The sequence below is a fragment of the Theropithecus gelada genome, chromosome 7b (genome assembly GCF_003255815.1).
Source record: "Theropithecus gelada isolate Dixy chromosome 7b, Tgel_1.0, whole genome shotgun sequence".
NCBI lineage: Eukaryota > Metazoa > Chordata > Mammalia > Primates > Cercopithecidae > Theropithecus > Theropithecus gelada.
This window is the reverse complement of record NC_037675.1, coordinates 91388565-91410171: the sequence shown is the minus strand read 5'-3', so window position 1 is coordinate 91410171 and position 21607 is coordinate 91388565. Positions and strand designations below refer to the sequence as shown.

Genomic DNA, 21607 nt, shown 5'->3' with positions numbered 1-21607 from the left:
ACAGAATCAATAATACGCAATTTCTGTGAAGTACATCACCTTTTTATTACACTTTGAGGGAAAACAACACCCAAACAGACATTAAATTAAACTTTTCCAATAAAGTAGAAAGAGACTCAAGATTGCAACACCAAGTCTTACTAAATCTCCAAGCTGCTGGTTTGCCCTATGGATTTTGGACTTGCCAGCCCCCACAACTGCATGAGCCAGTTCCTTAAAATAAATCTTTCTCTTTCTCCAAGAAGATGTAAGTGGCTCTTTTGTTTAAAAGTTTGTTCATGAGTGCTGTTCCTCTCTTAAAGAAATAATTCTACTCTGTGGTACTTTAATTAGTTGCTATTGACATTAATTATGTTACTGAATCATGAAGAGATGCCTAATCGTTCGGTTCAGCCTGGGAGTCAGGAACTCAAGTTCTGGCTTTCAAAGGGCATAGCAATTTATCTTCCTATAAAAATAGACACAAAAATGCCAACAGGTAGGTGGTTTCTTATAGGGGTGATGAAAATATTCTAAATTTAGATTATGGCAATGGTTACATAATTCTGTGACTATACTAAACCATTAAACAGTAGAGACTAAATGGGCAGGTTTTATGGTACGTGAATTACATCTTAAAGATGTTTTAGAAAAGGACACATAAGAGATTTGAATGCCTCGGGTTTTAATTACCTAAGGAGAAACTAAGAAAAAAATATTAATTTTAACATTTCATTATTCTTCTGTACTTACCCCAAATGTCAATTTGCATAACCCCTATTGAGGTATTAAATAATAGAAGTAAATGTTAACTTTATGCAAATCTTATAAACATCCAGATTTATAAGCAAAAGCAGGTGACGATCATATATACTTTACAAAGGGATTAGTCATGGGATGCCTTTAAATAAGGCTCATGTAACATAAACATACTGAAAACTAATGACAACTCGCTAATCACTTTTTAGAAACCCATTCAACATTCAGAGCAAGAATTATGAACACATTAAAAAGATTTCTCCCATCAGGAATGTAAGGACTGTTTACCTTGTGACAAGGAACCAAGCAATTTTACTGAAGTCTGGAGAAGGCCTCATATATGTCTTAATATGTGGCATGGCATTGCTGCGGCCAGAAGTCTCAGCTGACCATTTGCTAGTGACAGAAAAGACACAAGTCACTAATTACAAAATAAAACAAATTGATCGTAATCCTAATATTAGGAAACTGCATGAAAAGAAAAAGCCTATTATCTAAAAATTAACAGTGGCTACACGACTCTGTGACCTGTGATATTTTATACAGCTGCGTTCAAATAACGCATGACCATTTTAGAATTATAAACTTCCCACTTCTCACAAGAAGAACTGTAACCTTTCAGCATATAGCCTTTCCATTTTTGCCATGAACATACATACACGCATACATATTATTTCTGGTTTTTTTTTTTTTTTTTTAGAGACAGAGTCTTGCTCTGTCACCCAGGCTGGAGTGCAGTGGCGCAATCTCGGCTCACTGCAAGCTCCACCTCCCGGATTCATGCCATTCTCCTGCCGCAGCCTCCCGAGTAGCTGGGACTACAGGTGCCTGCCACCACGCCCAGCTAATTTTTTTGTATTTTTAATGGAGATGGGGTTTCATCATGTTGGCCAGGATGGTCTCGATCTCCTGACCTCGTGATCTGCCCGCCTCGGCCTCCCAAAGTGCTGGGATTACAGGTGTGAGCTACCGCACCTGGCCCTTGTGTTGTGCTTTTAACAGCATGTGTGCATATGTCTCCTGCCTGAACTGTGAGCTCCTTAAAGGGAAGAATCATGCTTCCATGGAGTGTTACGATAGAGGCTCAGCAAAAGCTTGTTGAATGAAACAAAATACAAAAAAGACAAAATACAAACAGTATATGAAAAAAATGAATGCTGAAAAGTGAGGGCAGAAACACTTTAGTCAAATGCTGACATTCACAAATCTGAGTTTGGTTTCTAAGTTTCCAATACTGTAGACTATGGTTCTATGGGAACCTATATAATGAAGCAACAATCCTTACTTATAGGAGGATGGTCCCCCCAGATTAACTGATCGTCTGTGAAAACAGAATCAGGCTTAGGTAGGTACCATCACTGTCTTCATTCAAGTGAATTTAATAATATAATACTGAAAGGAGTTCAATATAAAAAAATGTCCTCTGTAAGGAAAAACCTCTCAAGAAAGCATTAAAGAAAAGCTCCAGGATAACACACTGAATTACAGCTGAAAGCTATAATTCAAAGTAATTCTACTTTCATTTCTGGCTAACCAGCACAGCAAACACCTGTTGAGACAAGCATGAAACAGACTGGCCTTGCATATGCAGGCTGTGCAACTGCTGTGGCTGGAGAAGGATGAAGCACATTCCCTTCACTTGTCCACTCAGCATTTACTGAACTCTGACAACATGCCAGATACTATCCTGTATCCTCAGGAAACAGCAGCATAGAATCTGCCCTCACCAAGCTTGCAGCTGCACATATGATGGTACAGACAGAATAATGATACTTTATATTTTGGAAAAATGAACTAAAATACTGCTTATGTAAATTCTAAACTACCCAGCATGATCTTTTATTTATCTTTCTTGGCATGCCAATATTTAAATAGAAACCTCACAGCAATAAATTTTCCTCTTTGGTATTAAGAACCTATTCCAAAAAAAAATTCAAAACCTTGTTTTAAATTATTTCTATCACTAACATATGTAGATGAAAGAATATAGCTATATTACATAAAGTTCCTTTTTAAAAAAAACAAACCAGTGACATAAATAACATTCTAATTCCTAAAGAAGCAATAGCAGCAGTCTAAACCAATTACTTACTGAAAATAGGAATGCAGCCAATTCTGTTTTTCAGCTGTCTGGATGCTATAGGGAAGAGAGCCCCCAGCTTTTAAAAGAAAAATAAAACAATAAAAATTATGAAGTATAATTTGAGGAGCCCTCATTAAGAGGAAAATCTATAATAAACAGCAAGAAGGTAACAGGAAAAAAACTACTTCTATTACTTCATCTTACAGAACAGTTATTTGAAAGAATATCTCTATACTTGCATTAGATATGTTCTCTTAATGAGGTTTCCTTCCTTCAGTATTAACTTTATACAAATCTTATAAACATCCAGACTTATAAGCAAAAGTAAGTGATGATCATATACTTTACAAAGTATAGTCATGGGATGCCTTTAAATAAGGCTCATGTAACACAAACATAGTGAAAACTAATGACAACTTGCTAATCATTTTTAGAAACCCATTCAACATTCAGAGCAGGAATTATGAACACATTAAAAAGATTTCTCCCATCAGGAATGTAAGGACTATTTACAATTCTTCTCCTGTGTCGAGAATAAAAGTAAATTACCTCATTGAGGACGAGAACTGACCAAGTAAAGCGGAACAGAGCTTTTTCCTGCAAAAGCTTCAACTGCAAATAACTAAAACCATTCAGTTTCAAAGCTTCAACTGCAAATAACTAAAACCATTCAGTTTCAAAGCCAGTTATAAAACAGCTTTGTTAAAAATACCACGTTTTTCCCCATTAAAAGTACACTTTGAAAAGAAAAAATTATAATTGAATTACTTGGTGATGGTAATTTAACATCTATAACTGCATAGATCTGAGGTGTTAGAATCCTGGCCCATCCTACTCTCCTTGATGCAAATAAGACACAGCTGGACAGCCTCTGTTTTTGCCCAAGACCGTGACACTTGGGGAGGAAATCTAGGACGAGATGTCAGTGCTCCTTCTACTTCACCTTTACACACTATTTCCAAACAGACTTTGTACTGGCTGAACAGATTCTGACAAACAGAAAAGAATGGCTAAAAAACAAAACATTCAGTAAACAGTTCAGTTTGAAAAAAGGAATTCTAAAAGCCTTATTCTTGCAAAGAGAATAAAGAAAGTTCCAAGTGGAAATTAGAAGTCAATGCTTGCTCATTTTTGAAACGAAGAAAACTCCACAGTGGATTCATCAGTGACTTTCCAAACACATGCTGGAACTTCTCCACACTGATCTATACCCAAAGAGATCTATATCCAAACATCTCTGACATATCAAATAGGGCATGTCCTGTCTTCAACTTCAAATAACTAAAAACATTCAGTTTCAAAGCCAGTTATAAAACAGCTTTGTTAAAAATACCATGTTGTTCCCCATTAAACATACACTTTGAATGAATCTAGCCCATTAGAGGCGCAAAAAGAGGACCAAAGAAAAACCACCACTGTATCCCTGGGTCTCAGTGAAGTAATTTTGGTTTTTCCATTAAAAAGCAAAAAAATGGGCAAATACACTCCAACACTCTAGTGAGATTTTTCTGGCAGATTTTTCTTATTGAGCCTGATAAGCAATAAATGGACTAATTCAGCACATTCTGCTCTAGCCATCAGCAAATGCCAATGCCAATTAGACTTCGCTTTTTCCAGAGACAGCCACTGTTTGGGTTTTCGGTTAACACCTCCTGATTATACTAACTAGGGGGCTGCTGAATTCCGAATAAAGGTTTAGTGCCTGGTATGAGTATAAGGGAAATGGACAAGGTTGATGGATGCCTACAAAAAATCTTAGGCATTTGCAGATGAAGCCCTTGACAGAATAAACACATCAACAATGTTACGCCAAAGGCAAAATTTAAAAAATTCCAGACCTTAAATATATCTGTATCAGGCATTTAAAAGAACCACATGGTACCTCAAACACAGGAACGGAGGATGTGGAAAGAGATGAGAGGAAGGTACGCTGGATAAGCTCTGAAAAGGCACTGAAGAGTAAGGGGAAGTTGATTTTATTTGGCTATCTTGTCTGGACAACTAACCTGCTGGTTACCTTACCAGTAAAAATGAAAACCATTGTGCAGAGGGTTTCTGTGAGGATTAATAACACACCCAAACTGAGGGGTATCATCTGCAGAACGTAGAGCTTGATATTGCCTATTTTCATGATCCTTATACAGTTAAGTGAAAACCATCTCCAAATTTCTAACCAATACTGGTAAAATTTTACCAGGACATTCATGAAATATACATAAAACACAACTGACACAGTCTCCCCAAGAATTACCAGGATATCCTTCTAAACTGGTCCGCACATTTTCCACAGAAGGATAGATCTAAAAATAAGAGAAAAACAATAAAACTCAGAATGTACCATGTTGAAGAAAAAGAATGATAATCAGCTTTTAAGAAAATGAAAATCTGTTAAAAATACTTTTAGAAAATATACTTTAAATTTTTAAAAGTTCTCATCTTACAAAAAAATGAATTAGTAATTAAACAAGAACCATATTTGATGTAAAATTATACTTCAATTTGAATATTTTTTCCTTTGAAATTCAAGTTAACATTGAATGGAAAATTAACTATTACTTCACAGGTCTCTAAATAATTAAAATGCCCCTAATTCTGCTGGCTATGCTACATCAAATATTTTCTTCCTTGGTGCAGCAACCTGAAAGAAAGGATAGAAAAATCACAGGCCAGTCTGTGTTTGCAATGGAGCTCCTGAACAAATCGGCAAGCTCTTAGCACTGGATATTAAGGCAACTTGATTACAAATGACGATGCTAATGTACTGCTCTTTCCGTACCCCGCCCCCTCCCACGCCCCCCCCCCCAAAAAATCACAGAATAAAACATCTCTCCATTACAAAGAGGACCCATTTTCAATTCTTCTCCTGTGTAGAGAATAAAAGTAAATGACCTCAATGAGAATGAGAACTCACCAAGTAAAGAGGGACAGAGCTTTTTCCTGGAGTCTTGCTTTCCTTCCCCAGTGTCAGCATGCTCTCTTTAAACTCAGAACATAACCACTTTGATTCATCAGCTCCCAAGGAGCCAATGCTTGAAAACTGACCCACGACAGGCCAGGACTCTGCATTAGGTATGGATGAGGCATGGTCTTTCAGAAGCTGGGAAAGAATAAAAATGAATGTTAACGTGACTCAAATAATCTTAACAGAAAGGCTGTAATACCTGAAAACAGTTTTCTGCTCTTGGAATGCCTAATTAACAAGAAAAGCTGAATATACTAATGATCAATTTCATACCCACACATATACATTTTTTCTTCTTTGGGAATTTTTTTTTAAATACTAAAAACATATTTTTAATGGAGTAGATGGACAGAAGTTCTCCTTTCCAAAATTCTTTGATTTGTGCTAAAAGCAAAAACAGATTTTAAAAGTTTAAAAAGACCCATTTCAGTAGAAATTTCAGATAAACCACCAACTTGTCATATGAAATTAGATTTTTACTTGAAATCACAATTGTTTAATGCACCTTTGATACTATGAAATATGTATTTGGTCTTCATCCCTGTTTCCTGGCATGCAACTACTAAAATCCTTGGGATTTCCAATGTGATGTCTTTCTGTATATTAATGAGACTGATGGCAGGCAGACCCTAGGTAACTTCAGGATGGGGGCTGGTCACGATAAAGACCAAGGCATGATTAGAAGACTGGGACTTTTGGCACAACCCCCCAACCTCCAGGGATAGGAGGGGCTAAAGGTTGAGCTGATCACCAGTGGCCAGTGATGTAATCAACCATGCCTATGTAATGAAGCCTCCATTAAAAACCCAAAAGGACAGGGTTTAGGGAGCTTTCTGACAGCTGAACACCTGCAGGCTGCTGGACAGTGGTGGTGCACCCAGAGAGGGCATGAAAGCTCTGTGCCCCTTCCCTATACCTTGCTCTATGCATCTCTTCATCTGTATCCTTTATAATAAGCCAGTAAACATTACGTGTTTCCCCGAGTTCAGTGAGCTGCTCTAGCAAATTAATCAAACCCAAAGAGAGGATCACGGGAACCTCAACTTGAAGCTGGTCAGCCAGAAGTTCTGGAGGCCGACTTGCAACTGGTATCTGAGGGAGAGGGACAGTCTTGTGGGACGGAGCCCTTAATCTATGGGATCTGAGACTACCCCCATATTTCTTTAAAAAAAAAAAAAAGTATTTTTTCAATTATTTTTTCCCTACTTTTCTCTTTTCACTGTTCCCCCCAACTCCTTCCCCACTTCCTACTTAGCCCTTTAGAAATGCAATTATAACCTTTTACTTTTCCTTTAGCAGCCACTCCCTACAGGGCAAGTTCATCTAACTTTGTGCTTAGAAGCTCCAGAGCAGAACTTTCTCCCACCAGGGCACTGCCTTGAGGGACAGCAGTAAATTTACAACCCAAAGTATGCCCACTAAGAAACTCTCCCACCTGGAGAGTTTCGGCCATCTTTACAACCTAGTTCTGCCCAGGAAGAGACCAAATGGACTGCCTGGTAGAGAAGGCAGAAAGTAAGGAAGTATCCACCTGCTTGCTTCCTCCTCTGCGTGCCATCCATGCTAGGCCCCCTTTTAAAACTGTCCACTTTCTGCGCCAAGAGCAAAGCAGTACCCTTAAGACAGGAAGCCTGTACTTATTCCTCTAAGCCAGCTTTGGAATAAAAAGTCACTTTCTTTATACCATGACTTTCTTTAAAGTGACTTTCTTTATACATCTCCAGGAAGACAGCATAAGAATTGAAGTGAACTAGAGGACACCCAGCTGGTGTCCCCTGCTTTGTGTATGAGGAAAACCCCACACATATTTGGTCACAGTTTTCTGTGTTGACTGTTGTAGTGTGACAGCAGAGGAAACAAAGTGAGTTTTTTGCTACTGACATTTAAACCATACCTAGAAGGATTACATATTTTGACTCCTATCATTTGAAAGAGGTTTAACATTCATAGTTTAACACTTGAGCTCCAGGCAGCTGTGATGGTCTAAACATAAAAGAGAATATTTACATACACATACCAGCTAAAACACTGCAGAAGACTGATCTGCATTTCCTGCTTTGGTAATTATGCAAAGCTGCAGAAACAATTCAGAAAATATTTGGAAACCTTATCCACTTAAATATGTGCTGAATGCCTACCTAGAGGGCTGGAGAGAGCAGAAAAATAAACTGTAGCTCATATTCTGACTGATGTGTTGTTTAATATGTATTATTTTCCTTAACACAGCTTAGGCATTAATACTTACATATACACTTCCCAAAAAGCCCAAAGTTTCCATGTCCACCTTGGGTACAGCATGGTGTAGGGAACACAGCTGAACCGACAACTTACAACACCCAGTTTCTATTGCAGTGCTCAGCCCCTGAAGGGCCACCCTATCCTGGACAAGTCTCGGGCTTAGATTTACACTTCAGTGGAAACAGGCACCTAATCACCAGCCTGCCTTCCTGGAAGAAAGCTGTGGCGCAACATAAGCAACTGCGTGTAAAAAGTGGTTTGAAAACTCTTTAACATATAGTTGAACTTTCAGTATCAGATGGTGATCACACACAATACGTGCTATTATCTAGCCTATCTAAACCATTAGACATTAGGCCACAAACAACCGTGTATGTGCACTGAAGACTTACCATGTACCCTGTACTGTTTTATATTCATCATTTCATTTAACCCTCACAGTCACCAGAGGGAAGTACTATTATCATGTCCACTACATAGATGACAAGTGATGTACGTTAAGGAATAAGTCAAGGTCACATGGCTTGTAGATAACAAAGCAGGGTTTGAACCCAGCTATGGATACCTGCCTCCAAGGCTGGGCACAGGCCAATGTGCTCAACTTCCTCTCAAGGCCAAGACATAAAAGATGTCTTCACAAGATCCTGCCTGCTTTAAGTTGTGATCTCATTTCACAAAAGGAAATTAAAATAAAAAGTTTCATTAACCAAGGGAAAATTCTTACATTTTAAATAGTTTACAGAATAAGAGGTTAAGGCTTTAAAGAAAGCCACTTTAGGGAACTTATTTATTTTTTTGAGACAGAGTCTCGCTCTGTCGCCCAGGCTGGAGTGCAATGGTGCAGTCTCAGCTCACTGCAATCTCCGCCTCCTGGGTTCAAGTGATTCTCCTGCCTCGGCCTCCCGAGTAGCTGGGATTACAGGTGCTCGCCACCATGCCCGGCTAATTTTTGTATTTTTAGTGGAGACGGGGTTTCACCACGTTAGCCAGGCTGGTCTCAAACTCCTGACGGGCTGTGATCTGCCTGTCTCAGCCTCCCAAAATGCTGGGATTACAGACATGAGCCACCACGCCTGGCCAGGGAATTTATTAAGGTCAGTAAACCACCTAAAAAGAGATGAAAAAAACTTTAATCTTCAACTTATTTTATTTTATGACCTTTCTTTGTATATTTTCATATCAGCAGCAAGTATTATTTTTGTAATTAGTTTTATTAAGGGCACTGGTTTAATAATCAAAATATAGCTCAGTTGTAGTCTTTACTCAACATTTTGTTTGTTGAATTTATATCTTAAAACTTGATATGCTGAATAATCAAAAGCTATAATATATGTATGAATAGGAAGCCTCTATCTTTATTACAAATAAAAACTAGAGTATATTTATGCCATTAATAGCCTATAGCTATAAAAGAGGCAAAACACATTAAAAAGCAGTAATTACTAAGAACTATAATTATCAATTTATCAAGTACCTATTTGCCCAGAATTGTGCAGAAATATTGTGAAGCTGCATCAAAATATAAAATTATTTTAAAAGAGAGAATATACATTAAATTTTAAAAAAATGTTAAAATAGTAAAAGTTCTGTTACCTTCCTAAGTCTAAAATGTCCCCAATTATCTTTTTGACTTCCTTGAAAGCGTCCTGGGGTTGAACCAATAAGATAAACACTAAAAGACATAAAAACACAAGTTATAAAACATAGTGATGTGCTTTGGGGACCAAAAAAAAAAAAAAAAAAGACAAAATACACATGAAAACTAATATAATCAAGAAATGATCCAAGAGCCAACCCATTTTCTTGAATTGACTCTCAAATTCATTTTTCAAGCAAATCAACTAATGATGGAACACCTACAAGATGTAAAGTATCAGACAAAGAACTCAATAATTGTGAGAGTACTCCAGTGGGAGGCTAAGGTAAACATGAAGATTCACTGGCTATCACTTTCATGCCTGAGACCCACGAGATACAGATGTGATAGAATCTGTTCATCCCCTCATCACATCCTGAAGCTTGGCTAGATTTCACCCCATCTCTTTCCAGGCCCCTGCATTCCAGACCTCATGAGGCTCGCAAGGTATGAACCTATCATAAGCACCCAATTGGTAAGTTGGCACATACTTCGTTTCGGAGAGATCGTGCTCGTGGATGGTATCTATCCACTCCTTGAGAGAAGGGGCATTATAAGCCATCAAGTAACTGATGAGATCAGCTTTAAAATGTGTTGTCGACTCTCCAGATTTGTGGGTTCCATCAACAATTCGTGGGTATAAGGGGCTCAACCATATTCTGGAATTAAAAAAAATAACCTTTAACAGTCAGGCACACAACTGATGACAGTGATCTCTGTATCGATTACGCCTTCATTCTAAGAAAGAGGTGAATTCTCAGTGTCTCCACATGGTAAGTAATTTTAGGAAACACGAAACATAAATGTGAGCACACTACTCCAATGGCTTCCCATCACATTCAGAATTATTCCTGAATGCCATGCCATGAATTTAAGATTCAGTAAGATCTGGGCTCTGCCCACTTCTTCCAACCCACATCCCTCCACGCTCCCTCTCACTCGCCAAACCTTCCTTATTCCTCCTATTACCTCTGCACCTATATATTGCTTTCTAAGACTTGATGGTAAGAGTTAAGAATTCTACTCTTAACAGTTAGAGCAAATTCATGCTACTAGTGGTAATCCCAGCAAGAATTTGCCCTTGTCTGCACCAATGCAGCTCTTCAGCCAAATGTGAAATAAGAATTGTGTTATCTATACCAAAAGTGTATGTGAAAAATCTATTTTCAATCAACAAACCCATTTTCATAATGTAGGTGCTATAGCAGCATATTTTTATGTCTTATACTGGTGCCTGGATTAAGTATCACATTCAGTGACATTACAATAACCTCAAACTTTCAAACACTTAATTCACTGAAGAAGCATAATAGACATCTTTCATTAATTCTTTTTCCCCAGAGGAAAACAGTGGTCTTTGCCAAAACTTCTACATTATATCTGTAAACAGAAAACAACCATATCTAATCCCAATCCTTCTATAAACTGCTTCACAGTAGATTACTAAAATGGCTTCAAACCTTTTGTGCTTCAGTTTCTTCAAATGCAAAAAAGTGGCGTTAACAGGGCTGCCTCACTGGGCTGTTGCAAAGCAGTGACTTACAGGAGCAGTCAAAAGTATCAGGTGTTACATTTTTCCCCTTCTGTGGCTACTCCCCTTTTCCCCACCCTGGGTTCTATCTATTAAGCTGAAAGAGAAACTGCCTAATTTCTCTTTCGCCTGGCAGCCCCTGAAGGAGACTGGCAAGATGCAGGCCAACAGGGCAGAAGTCATCCAGAACTGCAAAGACTCTTGGCAGCGCATCTTCTGCAAGTTTCTAGCAAGGGGCACTTCATACCCCTGCTTCCCACCCTGGGGAGGCACTTAGCACAGGAGGTAGCATGGTGTGACAAGGGCTGGAGCCCAGGTTCTGGACCCAGATTGGCTAGCTGACTATACCATTTTGGGTAAGCCCTGTGACCTCTCTGGGCCTTTGCCTCCATGTGTGAAATGACCAGGTTGGGCTGGATAGACGTGGAGGACCTCCCCCTTGCAATAGCACCTCAAAGTTTCCAGGCGAGTGAGGCTCCTCCCGGATCAGAGATTCACTCACAGGTGAGTTCAGGATGAGAAAGAAGACAAATGACTTTCTAAACTAAGATGCTAAGATATGAGGCATTTTTAACACGTCACAAAATAAGATGAGAAAATTATTATAATGAGCCAAATAATTTTATTTTATTTTTTTTACTGTGAGCTTTGAATGCAACTCTTGTTCTAATTTTAAAAGTGAGAAATCAACAGGTGAACCATCAGGCAGCTGAAGGGGATTAGCAGAACCACGGACCAATTATGAAGTGAGATTATACACAAAAACTGCTTTCAAAAGTTTTAAAATTACCCTAAACAACATGAAATGCAAAATATTAGAGAGTAGAATATAGACCAAGCATGAAATAATAGGATCCCACACGAGGATGGCTGCTAGAGGAAGATTTCAGTCTTGGTACTTTCTGAGTTTTGAACCGTTCCTATCTAGTCAGTAAGTTTTCTAAAATTTTAAATTAAAAAATATTTTTTTAAATAAAAGGAACACCCAAGCCCTTACTCCTGCCTCTTCCCTCCTAGCAACCACCCCAGAGAATCCCAAAAAGGTACTACTGCCTGTAAGCTAAGCTTCCAACTTCAGAACGAGCTGGAGGCCCAGGGTGGGATTCTTGGAACCATGTGAGGCTGAGCGCTAACTTGAGAAATCCCTTTAGTAACATTAATTATTGTTTCATGGGAACAAGCTACATTAATCTCATTTCCTTTTGTTAGGGCTACATGAATCTCCACACCCAATCTGGCAGCTCAGGAGAGCTGGCTTAGAAGCTCTTGGGGTACCAAAGGCATAGTTAACCATAAATTTAGTAGATCAAGAAAGTGCTACAGCTGAGACTTAGAGACAGAGCAGCTATCCCCTCAACCCTGGACCAGTCAGAGCCACACTTCATTTTGAAAAGCATATTTTAAGTGGGATACTGAAAAACTGTAATGTGTTTATAGAAAAACTACCAGGAATTACGGCTAGGGGGCTCAAAGCCACATGCTATGGTGGGGCAAGGGAGTGGGGAGGGAACAAGAGATGTGAGGCTCAGAGACAAGACTCCCTTTCAAACTCTGAAGGACTGCCTTAAGGGAAAGAGATTACATTTGTCCTGTGCAGCGCACTCAGGTTGAAGCAAGACCTGTTGAAGGAAGCTGGAAAGTTATTTTAGCTCACACTAAGATGTAATTTGGGGCCGGGCACAGTGGTTCACGCCTATAATCTCAGCACTTTGGGAGGCTGAGGCGGGTGGATCGCTTGAGCCCAGAAGTTCGAGACCAGCCTGGGCAACTAGGCAAAACCTTGTCTCTACAAAAAATACAGAAAGTTAGCCAGGTGTGGTGGTGCATGCCTGCAGTCCCCGTTACCCAGAAGGCTGAGGTGGGAGGATCACCTGGGCCCAGGAGGTTGAGGTTGCAGTGAGCCGTGATCATATCACAGCATTCTAACCCGGGTGACAGAGTGAGACCATCTCAAACAAACAAACAACGATGTAACCTGGGCTCAGCAGAGCTTAGCTAAACGTAATACACTCCAATTAGGAGTTCTAGCCCAAGCTAGGCAATGATATGGGGCAGGGTGAGGCAGAGGAGGATGACAGAGAAAATGTGAACCCAGATATGATGCTAGACAAACGTCCGAGTTTCTCCCAACGCAGAAGGCTGTTTGTTAACCAGCTCTTCTCTAGGACAGGAAGAGATGTGCAAAATGGCTTCAATAAAAGAAAATTAAAGTTAGTCATAATCAAGAATAGCTGAACTTGATTTGAGCAAATCCCTAAAAATCCCTTTTAAAAAGCAAACCCCTCTTGAAAAGGGGATCAAAACCTGGATCTAGCATATGTGCACCAAGTACAGAGGGTTAGTAGTTTATAAAGTTCAGAAAAGCTTTCATATTCAATTCTTCTCTTGGAGATTCACAACTTTATTAACACACTAAAGGCTCTAAAAAGACACCAGCTTAAATTTGTTTCAAAGAAAACACACCAACTAGGGGAGTGGGGAAATATTTAGCACACTATTAACATGACCAGGCCCTACCCTAACTTTTCCTTTGATTCCTGTTTGGGAAGCGGCAAGCAAAAATACAGGTGAGTACATGAGCAAGGAGAAATCACAAAAGCTATCTGGTAAATCCTACTGGGAAAACAATGGGTTCAGTTCTTTCATTCTGTAACCCCTTCTCTGCCTCAGATCCTCTGCATGTGCTGTTCCCTCTACTTATCTGTAGAGTGTATATGATGCCACTTCTCTAAAACTAGGAAGACACTACTGTGTGTAACTAGTAATGTCTGTTTACATGTACCATAGAGGTAGCTGTGGATGATGATGCTCCTGTTAACACTGGTTACTCCAAGAAGGGAGAATAGGGCAGGTAGTAGAAGAATACAGTAACTTTTTCTGCATACAACTCCTTTTCTAGGCCATGTGTGTTATTTTTACAATTAAAAAAAATAGAAAAAAGAATAAAGCGAATGTTCCGGCTTTTGACCTTTCTCAGCACACACACTGCCAGGAAGTGAGCAGGCCCCTACAAACCCTTGAGTTTTCTGGTGCCAGTCAGCATGGATGAGGTTGGAGGTGTGTATGACAACCCGGAGGCCTTCTTCATAGAGCAGCAGCATCATTTTCCTTTAAAAACAGCAAAGGATCAAAAAGCATTAACAGTACTTTCAAAATATGTAATACTTTCCAATGCAAATGTAATATATAACTAAAGGAATGTTTTTAAACTCTCATATTACCCAAACTTAACATTTATAATTTTCCCTTCTATACCATGATGAAAGTCTGCCTGAGTGATAGGTTGAAAACCTTTCAAAAAGGTTGAGTATTTGGTGGTAAAAGAACTTTCACCCCATTCTGTCTACCTGGCCAGTCCTGGCACTTCACATCCCTGCAGCCTAGCCCCTTATTATCTATTCAGCATCACCTGTTACTACTAGGCACCATGGGAATCTTATCGTCTGGTGTCTGAGATTCAAAGCATGGTCAACAACCTCTTGCTGCATCATGGCTGGCATTTTTTAAACAACTAAAATAGCATAAATTGGTATACTGTATATATTTAATTACTGGTTCATGAAATTTTGTTTTGGCACAAAGTTATGTTAGTGCATAATACACTGAAATGTAAAGTGTATTTCTTATTATGAGTTGAAATTTTAAGAAGTTTAAAAGATGCTTCATTACCATTAGTAGTTTTTTGTATCCATAGATGCCACACTTGTCAAGTGAGTTATCTGGGCTTGGGGTAAGTCTTGCCTATTCTTCATCAACCCAAATCAGACCTAGTTGGGTCCACTCTTTTTCCATGTGACCTCCCCAGACCTCTAATCGAACACATTTCTCTTATTTTAATTGCAGTGAGAGAGAGGGAATAGGATACAGATAAAAGCTTTCCATATGAAGTCTGAAGACCTGACCTCCAGACTTTGTCATTTAGAAGCCCTTTGACCCTAGGTAAGCCATTCAATGTCCCTAAGCCTCAGTTTTCCACTTGTATGTCTAAGGATCAACCCCACTTCACGACTGTTGTGAATGAAATGCAAAAATACATTTTGCTACCAGGCATGGTGGCTCACGGCTGTAATCCCAGCACTTTGGGAGGCTGAGGCTGGCAGATCACCTGAGGTTAGGAGTTTGAGACCAGGCTGGCCAACATGGCGAAACCCCATCTCTACTAAAAATATAAAAATTAGCCAGGTGTGGTGGTGGGCACCTGTAATCACAGCTACTAAGGAGGCTGAGGCAGGAGAATCACTTGAACCCGGGAGGCGGAGGTTGCAGTGAGCCAAGACTGCACCACTGCACTCCAGCCTGGGTGAAAGAATGAAACTCTGTCTCAAAAAAAAAAAAAAATTTTGTTAAATGTGAAACACTCTCACCTGTACATTCCTATTACTCCTTCGGTACACAGCTTTATTTTCTAATCTAATAATGGATGATTTTTATCTCCCTGTTGTTTTCAATAGGATTATTTCAATATTTCAGGAATCTAAGTTCTCTCTCTCCAACTAAAGTGTCACTTCTCACGGCTGTAACTCTGTCCTGACTTATTTTATCATTTCTATTGAGGCCAAAATGCTACTTAATACTTACTGATGAAACTCAATTCACACATGGGAAAAAAAACTGAACCACTGGCTCTCTCCAAATAAACAACATGAATACTATCTGGGCAGGATGAAATTATCATAAAAAGATAAGAAAAAGGATATGAGGACAGAAAAGAGAATGAGATATTTAGCTCTTGCCAAAACGAGAAATTAACCCAAGCTGGCAAACAGTAAATTAATGCAAAGCTGGAGAAATGACAGCTGCTGAGCCATCTTCTTTCCATTTGTGAAATGTACTCCCTGAAATCTGGGCAAATTTACATACACAGTTGCCAAATCAGCAGCTGATTGTAATTAAGAATAAGTCAGTTATGGATTCATGATAGAAGGTTTACAAATATTTCCATTAGTCAAGACATCGATTATCAGGCAAATCACACACTAATGTCAATGAATGCTATCAAACAGAATTATGAACTTGAGAGTAGCCATATTCATCTTTTCATAGACAAAATGGTAGTGTTAATAAGGTCACAATTAAAAATGGATAGGAAAGGGCGAGGAATGAGATCTCCCTTGAAGAATGCTGACCTGCCATATTGTCTGCTAAGCTGTAGGGCAGCAAAAGGGACCCAACCCAAATACACAGCTATTTCTGCAAAGGGGGAAGAGAACTAACATATGGCAAGCACCTCTCTGCCAGGTGCCATCCTAGAAGCTCTGTCGTATGTTATCACACCAATCTTCACAGCAATCCAGAGAAGGAGTTATTCTCATTCTACAATTGTGGAATCTATGTCTGGACATTTAACAGGGATTATCCAAGGTCACAAACTGGGCCAGCAGAAGAGCTTGTTGGGATCACATATGCCCGATGCCAGGGCACTCCTTTCACCACACATGGCTTCACAGGGCTGGTGGCTGCAACGGTGAACACTTCATGCTACTGATACAGGGGTAGGCAAGGTGGGGGAAGACATGGCCTTGGTGGGAAAGAGGACTGAATGATGCGTGGTGGGGGCCTGGCTATAGATCTTAGTGGAAAGAAGCATGCCTTGCTCATCCTGTGGTCTGCCACTAGCTACTGCCTGGATCTGGATATTTGACATTCAGCTGCTTTGGCTTTCTCTTTCCCCTCTATCGATTCTTGGAGCCATAAGAATTAACTCTGCTCCTCTAGAAAGCTCTAGAGGAAACCTCCAAAGAGCTTTCCCATTCTAAAACACTGAGAGACAGACCACAGGATTGCATGGCATCCAACCGAAACTGGACAGAGCGGGGCTTGTGTGCCAAAGTGTATACAGTCTCAAAGACTGCCTTGTTCACTGTTTCTAGCTCTACCCTGTAAGGTGGGGAATGCAGTTTATACTCCATCACTATGATCTGGAAGGTGACTCTCCTTTTCTAATTCACATGTTTGTCTTGCTTCTCTCACCAAAGAAAAAGCCATAAGAATAAAAACTCTATATTCTCTTAAACTGTGTCAAGAACATAATAAGTATTTAATTCCTAAAACATTTTAAAAATAGGCTAGGTGCGGTGGCTCACGCCTGTAATCCCGGCACCTTGGGAGGCCGAGGTGGATCACCTGAGGTCAAGAGTTCGAGACCAGCCTGGCCAACATGGTGAAACCCCATCTCTACTAAAAATACAAAAATTAGCTGGACGCAGTGGCACGTGCCTGTAGTCCCAGCAACTCGGAGGCTGAGGCAGAAGAATTGCTAGAACCTAGGAGGCGGAGGTTGTAGTGAGCCGAGATTGCGCCATTGTACTCTAGCCTGGGCAACAGAGCGAGACTGTCTCAAAAAAAAAATTTTTTTTTAAATAAGCAACTAGAAGTAATTTCAAGACACGAGCTCAATCTTCTACAAAATACTGTCATTTCAACAAAGTGTAAACTACAGATACTTAATTGGGAAAAGTTCAATTGTAATTACTTTCCAATGGCATTTTTTGTTTGTTTTTGAGACAGGGTCTCACTCTGTCGCGCAGACTGGTGTGCACTGGCATGATCTTGGCTCACCACAACCTCCGCCTTGCAGGCTCAAGTGATTCTCCTGCCTCAGCCTCCTGTGTAGCTGGGATTATAGGCACGTCCCACTATTGCCCAGCTAATTTTTGTATTTTTAGTAGAGATGGGGTTTCACCATGTTGGCCAGATTGGTCTCGAACTCCTGATCTCAAATAATCCACCTGCCTTGGCCTCCCAAAGTGCTGGGATTATAGGCATGAGCCACAGCGCCCAGCCTCCTAGGCATTTTAAACTCTGAATTAAGAGCTCTTGGTCAGGCATGGTAGCTCACGCCTGTAATCCCAACGCTTTGGGAGGCAGAGGACGGTGGATCACCTGAGGTCAGGAGTTTGAGACCAGCCTGGCCAACATGGTGAAACCCAGTCTCTAATAAAAATAGAAAAGTTAGCCAGGTGTGGTGGAAGTGGCCTGTAACCCCAGCTACTTGGGAGGCTGAGGCAGGAGAATCATTTGAACCCAGGAGGTGGAGGTCGCAGTGAGCCGAAATTATGCCACTGCACTGCAGACTGGGCAACACAATACTTCTAGTTGCTTATTTAAAAAAAAAAATTTTTTTTTGAGACAGTCTCGCTCTGTTGCCCCCCACCCCCAAAAAAAAGCTCTGTTGAGTTTAACCTGAAAAGTATGTGTGTAGGTGCTAGGGGGTGGTAGTGAATGGACCAAAGGAAACAATAAGGTAAATTTTAGCAATGAGCACACAAGAACAAATTTAAAGCTAAAGTTAATGCCAGCACAGGGACTCATGCCTGTAATCCTAGCACTTTGAGAGGCTAAGACAGGAGGTCTGTTTGAGCCCAGGAGTTCAAGATCAGCCTGGGTCACAAAGTGAGACCCCTGTCTCTACAAAAAAATTAGCTGAGCATGATGGCGTGTGCCTATTGTCCCAGCTACTCGGGAGGCTGAGGTGGGAGGATTGCTTAGGCTCGGGAGTTGGAGGCTGCAGTGAGCTGTGATCATGCCACTGCACTCCAGTCTGGGCAACAGAGTGAAACCACGTCTTGAAAATATATATATATACACATACACACACACATATATATATATAAATTAAAGTTAGAATAAATAGGTTCTATTCCTGTCTCCACTACTGGCCCAAGGAAGAATCACATACCTAAACCTGGGCCTCAGTTTCCTGATCTAGAAAATTAAAATGACAGACCAAATAATTTTTATAAGAGCATTAAATAAAAGAATAGATCTCCCAGGCTCAGCTAAGCATCACTGTGCTAGATCCGAGGTGGGCCTACCATGCTCAGTCTTTCCTAAGAATAACCGTGTAACGGACAAATGACAATGCTTGAGGGGTTCCCCCATTTCATAAAAAGTGCTTACGTGTGGTGTGTTCCAAATGCAATATCCAACTTTGCCTAGGATGAAAAAGAAGTCATTTATTTAAAAACAACTCACTAATATCCATATCTACTGGAAATTACATTAGAAAGCAATCAGGCCAACTTTTTTTTTTAAACTATTTCTACTGACCTCTACTGGACAAGCCCTTGAATAACAAGACAGCTTTTATAATAGCATCTGGGGACGCTCATGAAAACAAACAAACAAACAAACAAGACATAAATTTTGTTACCCAGAATGATTCAATATACACTACATTTTTAATTACAGTAATTAGGACTGAGAAGCCTAATTTCTGTAGTTGACAAAAAACTAGTAAAACAAGTGAGACTCTATGCAAAGTTTTAGATATTTGGCTTATACAGAAATTAATGGTACACAGTTTTCAGAGAATATTTAAAAGAAACACTGAAGGCTGGGTGCAGTGGCTCATGCCTGTAATCCCAGCACTCTGGGAGGCCAAGGTGGGCGCATCACGAAGTCAGGAGATCGAGACCATCTTGGCTAAAGCGGTGAAACCCCGTCTCTACTAAAAATACAAAAAAATTAGCTGGGCGTGGTGGCGGGCGCCTGTAGTCCCAGCTACTCAGGAGGCTGAGGCAGGAGAATGTTGTGAACCCCGGATGCGTAGCTTGCAGTGAGCTGAGATCGTGCCACTGCACTCCAGCCTGGGTGACACTGAAAGTGGTGGCGTGGTGGCAACATAAAGACTTAGGATGTCAAATTAAAATAGAAATGTTCTTGTATTAGCATAGCAAGTGCTGAAAATAAAAACATATGAAATGCATTTTCATGTTATAAAATGACACCTTTACAAACTAATGGAGGGTATGTATATAGAAAACATTTTATCTGATACCCACTAATGCCAGATCTTGGTTAAGCAGAATATGTCACAAGATGCAGGTTATGAAAGAGTTTAAATAACCGTAACAGTTTCACAATTAGGAATGCAGTACATGGGCTTAAATCCTGCCTTCACAACTTTCTACGATCCTGGAAAATACATCTAACTCTATGCCTCAGCTTTCTCCTCTTTAAAATGGTACCATTCTGAGATCCAGAGTTGTTAGGAATGAGCTCACACATGTAAAATGCTGAGGAACGGGGTCCTGCATGCAGTAGGCACTCTACAATCATAGCAATCACTACTGCAACCTCTCCCCACTACCTACCCCGGCCTCCTTACCACATGACGTGGGTGAAACTTCGCTGGGGGCAGTAACGGGCAACTGGCATACACAGGTGAGTTACAACACAGTCCCTATTTGGAGTGGAGATGCTCACAGACCAGCATGTATCTGTGCACTCTGGCCACAGAAGAAAGTGCAGGGAACTCTATGTCATGTCTTCAAAATTACCAAATGAGAAGGAAGACTGCCACTCTATAAAATGATATTTAGCTGAGAAAGAACAATGGTGAAGAGACCTGGCTTTTGTTTAGTTTGCTACAAGTTACATGCTTCTGGGTAAGTCTAAGCACAAAAAACAAGGATAATAGCTTCAACAGATATTGTTTACTGGGTGCTAGTAATCAAGTCCTTTAGTAAACTCTAGGATGAACAGCATCAGCAATCAATTTCAAAGATAAAGAAATTAGGTGACAAGCCAGTGACAAGCCCAGAATAAGTGTTGCAGACTAAACACTTGTGTCCCCCACCAAATTCATATGTTGAAGCCCCAACTTCCAATGTGACTATTTGGAGAGAGGGACTTTATGGAGGTAATTAAGGTTAAATGAGGTCATAAGGGTGGGATCCTGATGATCCTGATCCAACAGGACTGGTATCCTTATAAAAGAGCTGCCAGACAGCCTGTGTATCTGCCTTCTTCCCTGTCTCTCATGAGGACACCGTGAGAATGTGGCCATCTGTAAGCCGGCAAGAGAGCCCTCACCTGGAACTGAATTGACTGGCACCTTGATCCTGGATTCTCACCTTCCAGAACTGTGAGAAATAAGTGCCTGTTGTTTCAGCGACCCAAGTCCAAGAAAAGTCACCCAGGTAATTTTGTTATAGCATCCAAGCACACTAATACACACACACAGAGCTAGGACTGAGCCCAGGCAATGTGACTCGGACCACCACAAGGTCTCAATGTCTGCCCTTAGTTCCCACGTTTGCAAAATGGGAGTGTCAGCAGCCACCGACTAATGTGTCTCAGTTTAAATGACCCATGTTGCTAGAAAAATACTTTATCTTACAGACAAGGTACAAAGGTGTTTCAAGACATCAGGAGAAGGACACAATCCTATACGTCAGCCTAGAGTTGGGAGCTTCTTTACAGCTCTTTCCAAGAGGTTTGGAAGAAGCGGCTCACTATGCCCTCTGGTGGCCAGCCTGGAGCACACTATCAAGCACAAGAACCACTCTCCTAAATGAGTATAGGTAGGTAATAATTTGAAAAAGACTTTATTTCCATTCATTTAGTCACTGGTTTTCAGAATTTCTGTGTCAGTTTACTTTCTGCCCACTATAAGGTTTGATGGGAGCGATCCTA

General features: G+C 40.3%; 1 protein-coding gene across 3 annotated transcripts in view; it reads right to left on the bottom strand.

The window, feature by feature from the left end:
* TDP1 (tyrosyl-DNA phosphodiesterase 1) overlaps positions 1 to 21607 on the bottom strand; it is an 89061-nt gene that overhangs the window by 50538 nt on the left and 16916 nt on the right. For all 3 annotated transcript variants that reach the window (XM_025390901.1, XM_025390900.1, XM_025390902.1), the window contains 8 exons: positions 19088 to 19122; positions 14204 to 14296; positions 10149 to 10316; positions 9615 to 9693; positions 5733 to 5918; positions 5073 to 5121; positions 2831 to 2897; positions 1027 to 1134 (listed from right to left, as the gene is read on the bottom strand). In XM_025390901.1, coding sequence (XP_025246686.1) covers positions 1027 to 1134; positions 2831 to 2897; positions 5073 to 5121; positions 5733 to 5918; positions 9615 to 9693; positions 10149 to 10316; positions 14204 to 14296; positions 19088 to 19122 — 785 coding nt within the window. The remainder of the gene's footprint in view (positions 1 to 1026; positions 1135 to 2830; positions 2898 to 5072; positions 5122 to 5732; positions 5919 to 9614; positions 9694 to 10148; positions 10317 to 14203; positions 14297 to 19087; positions 19123 to 21607) is intronic.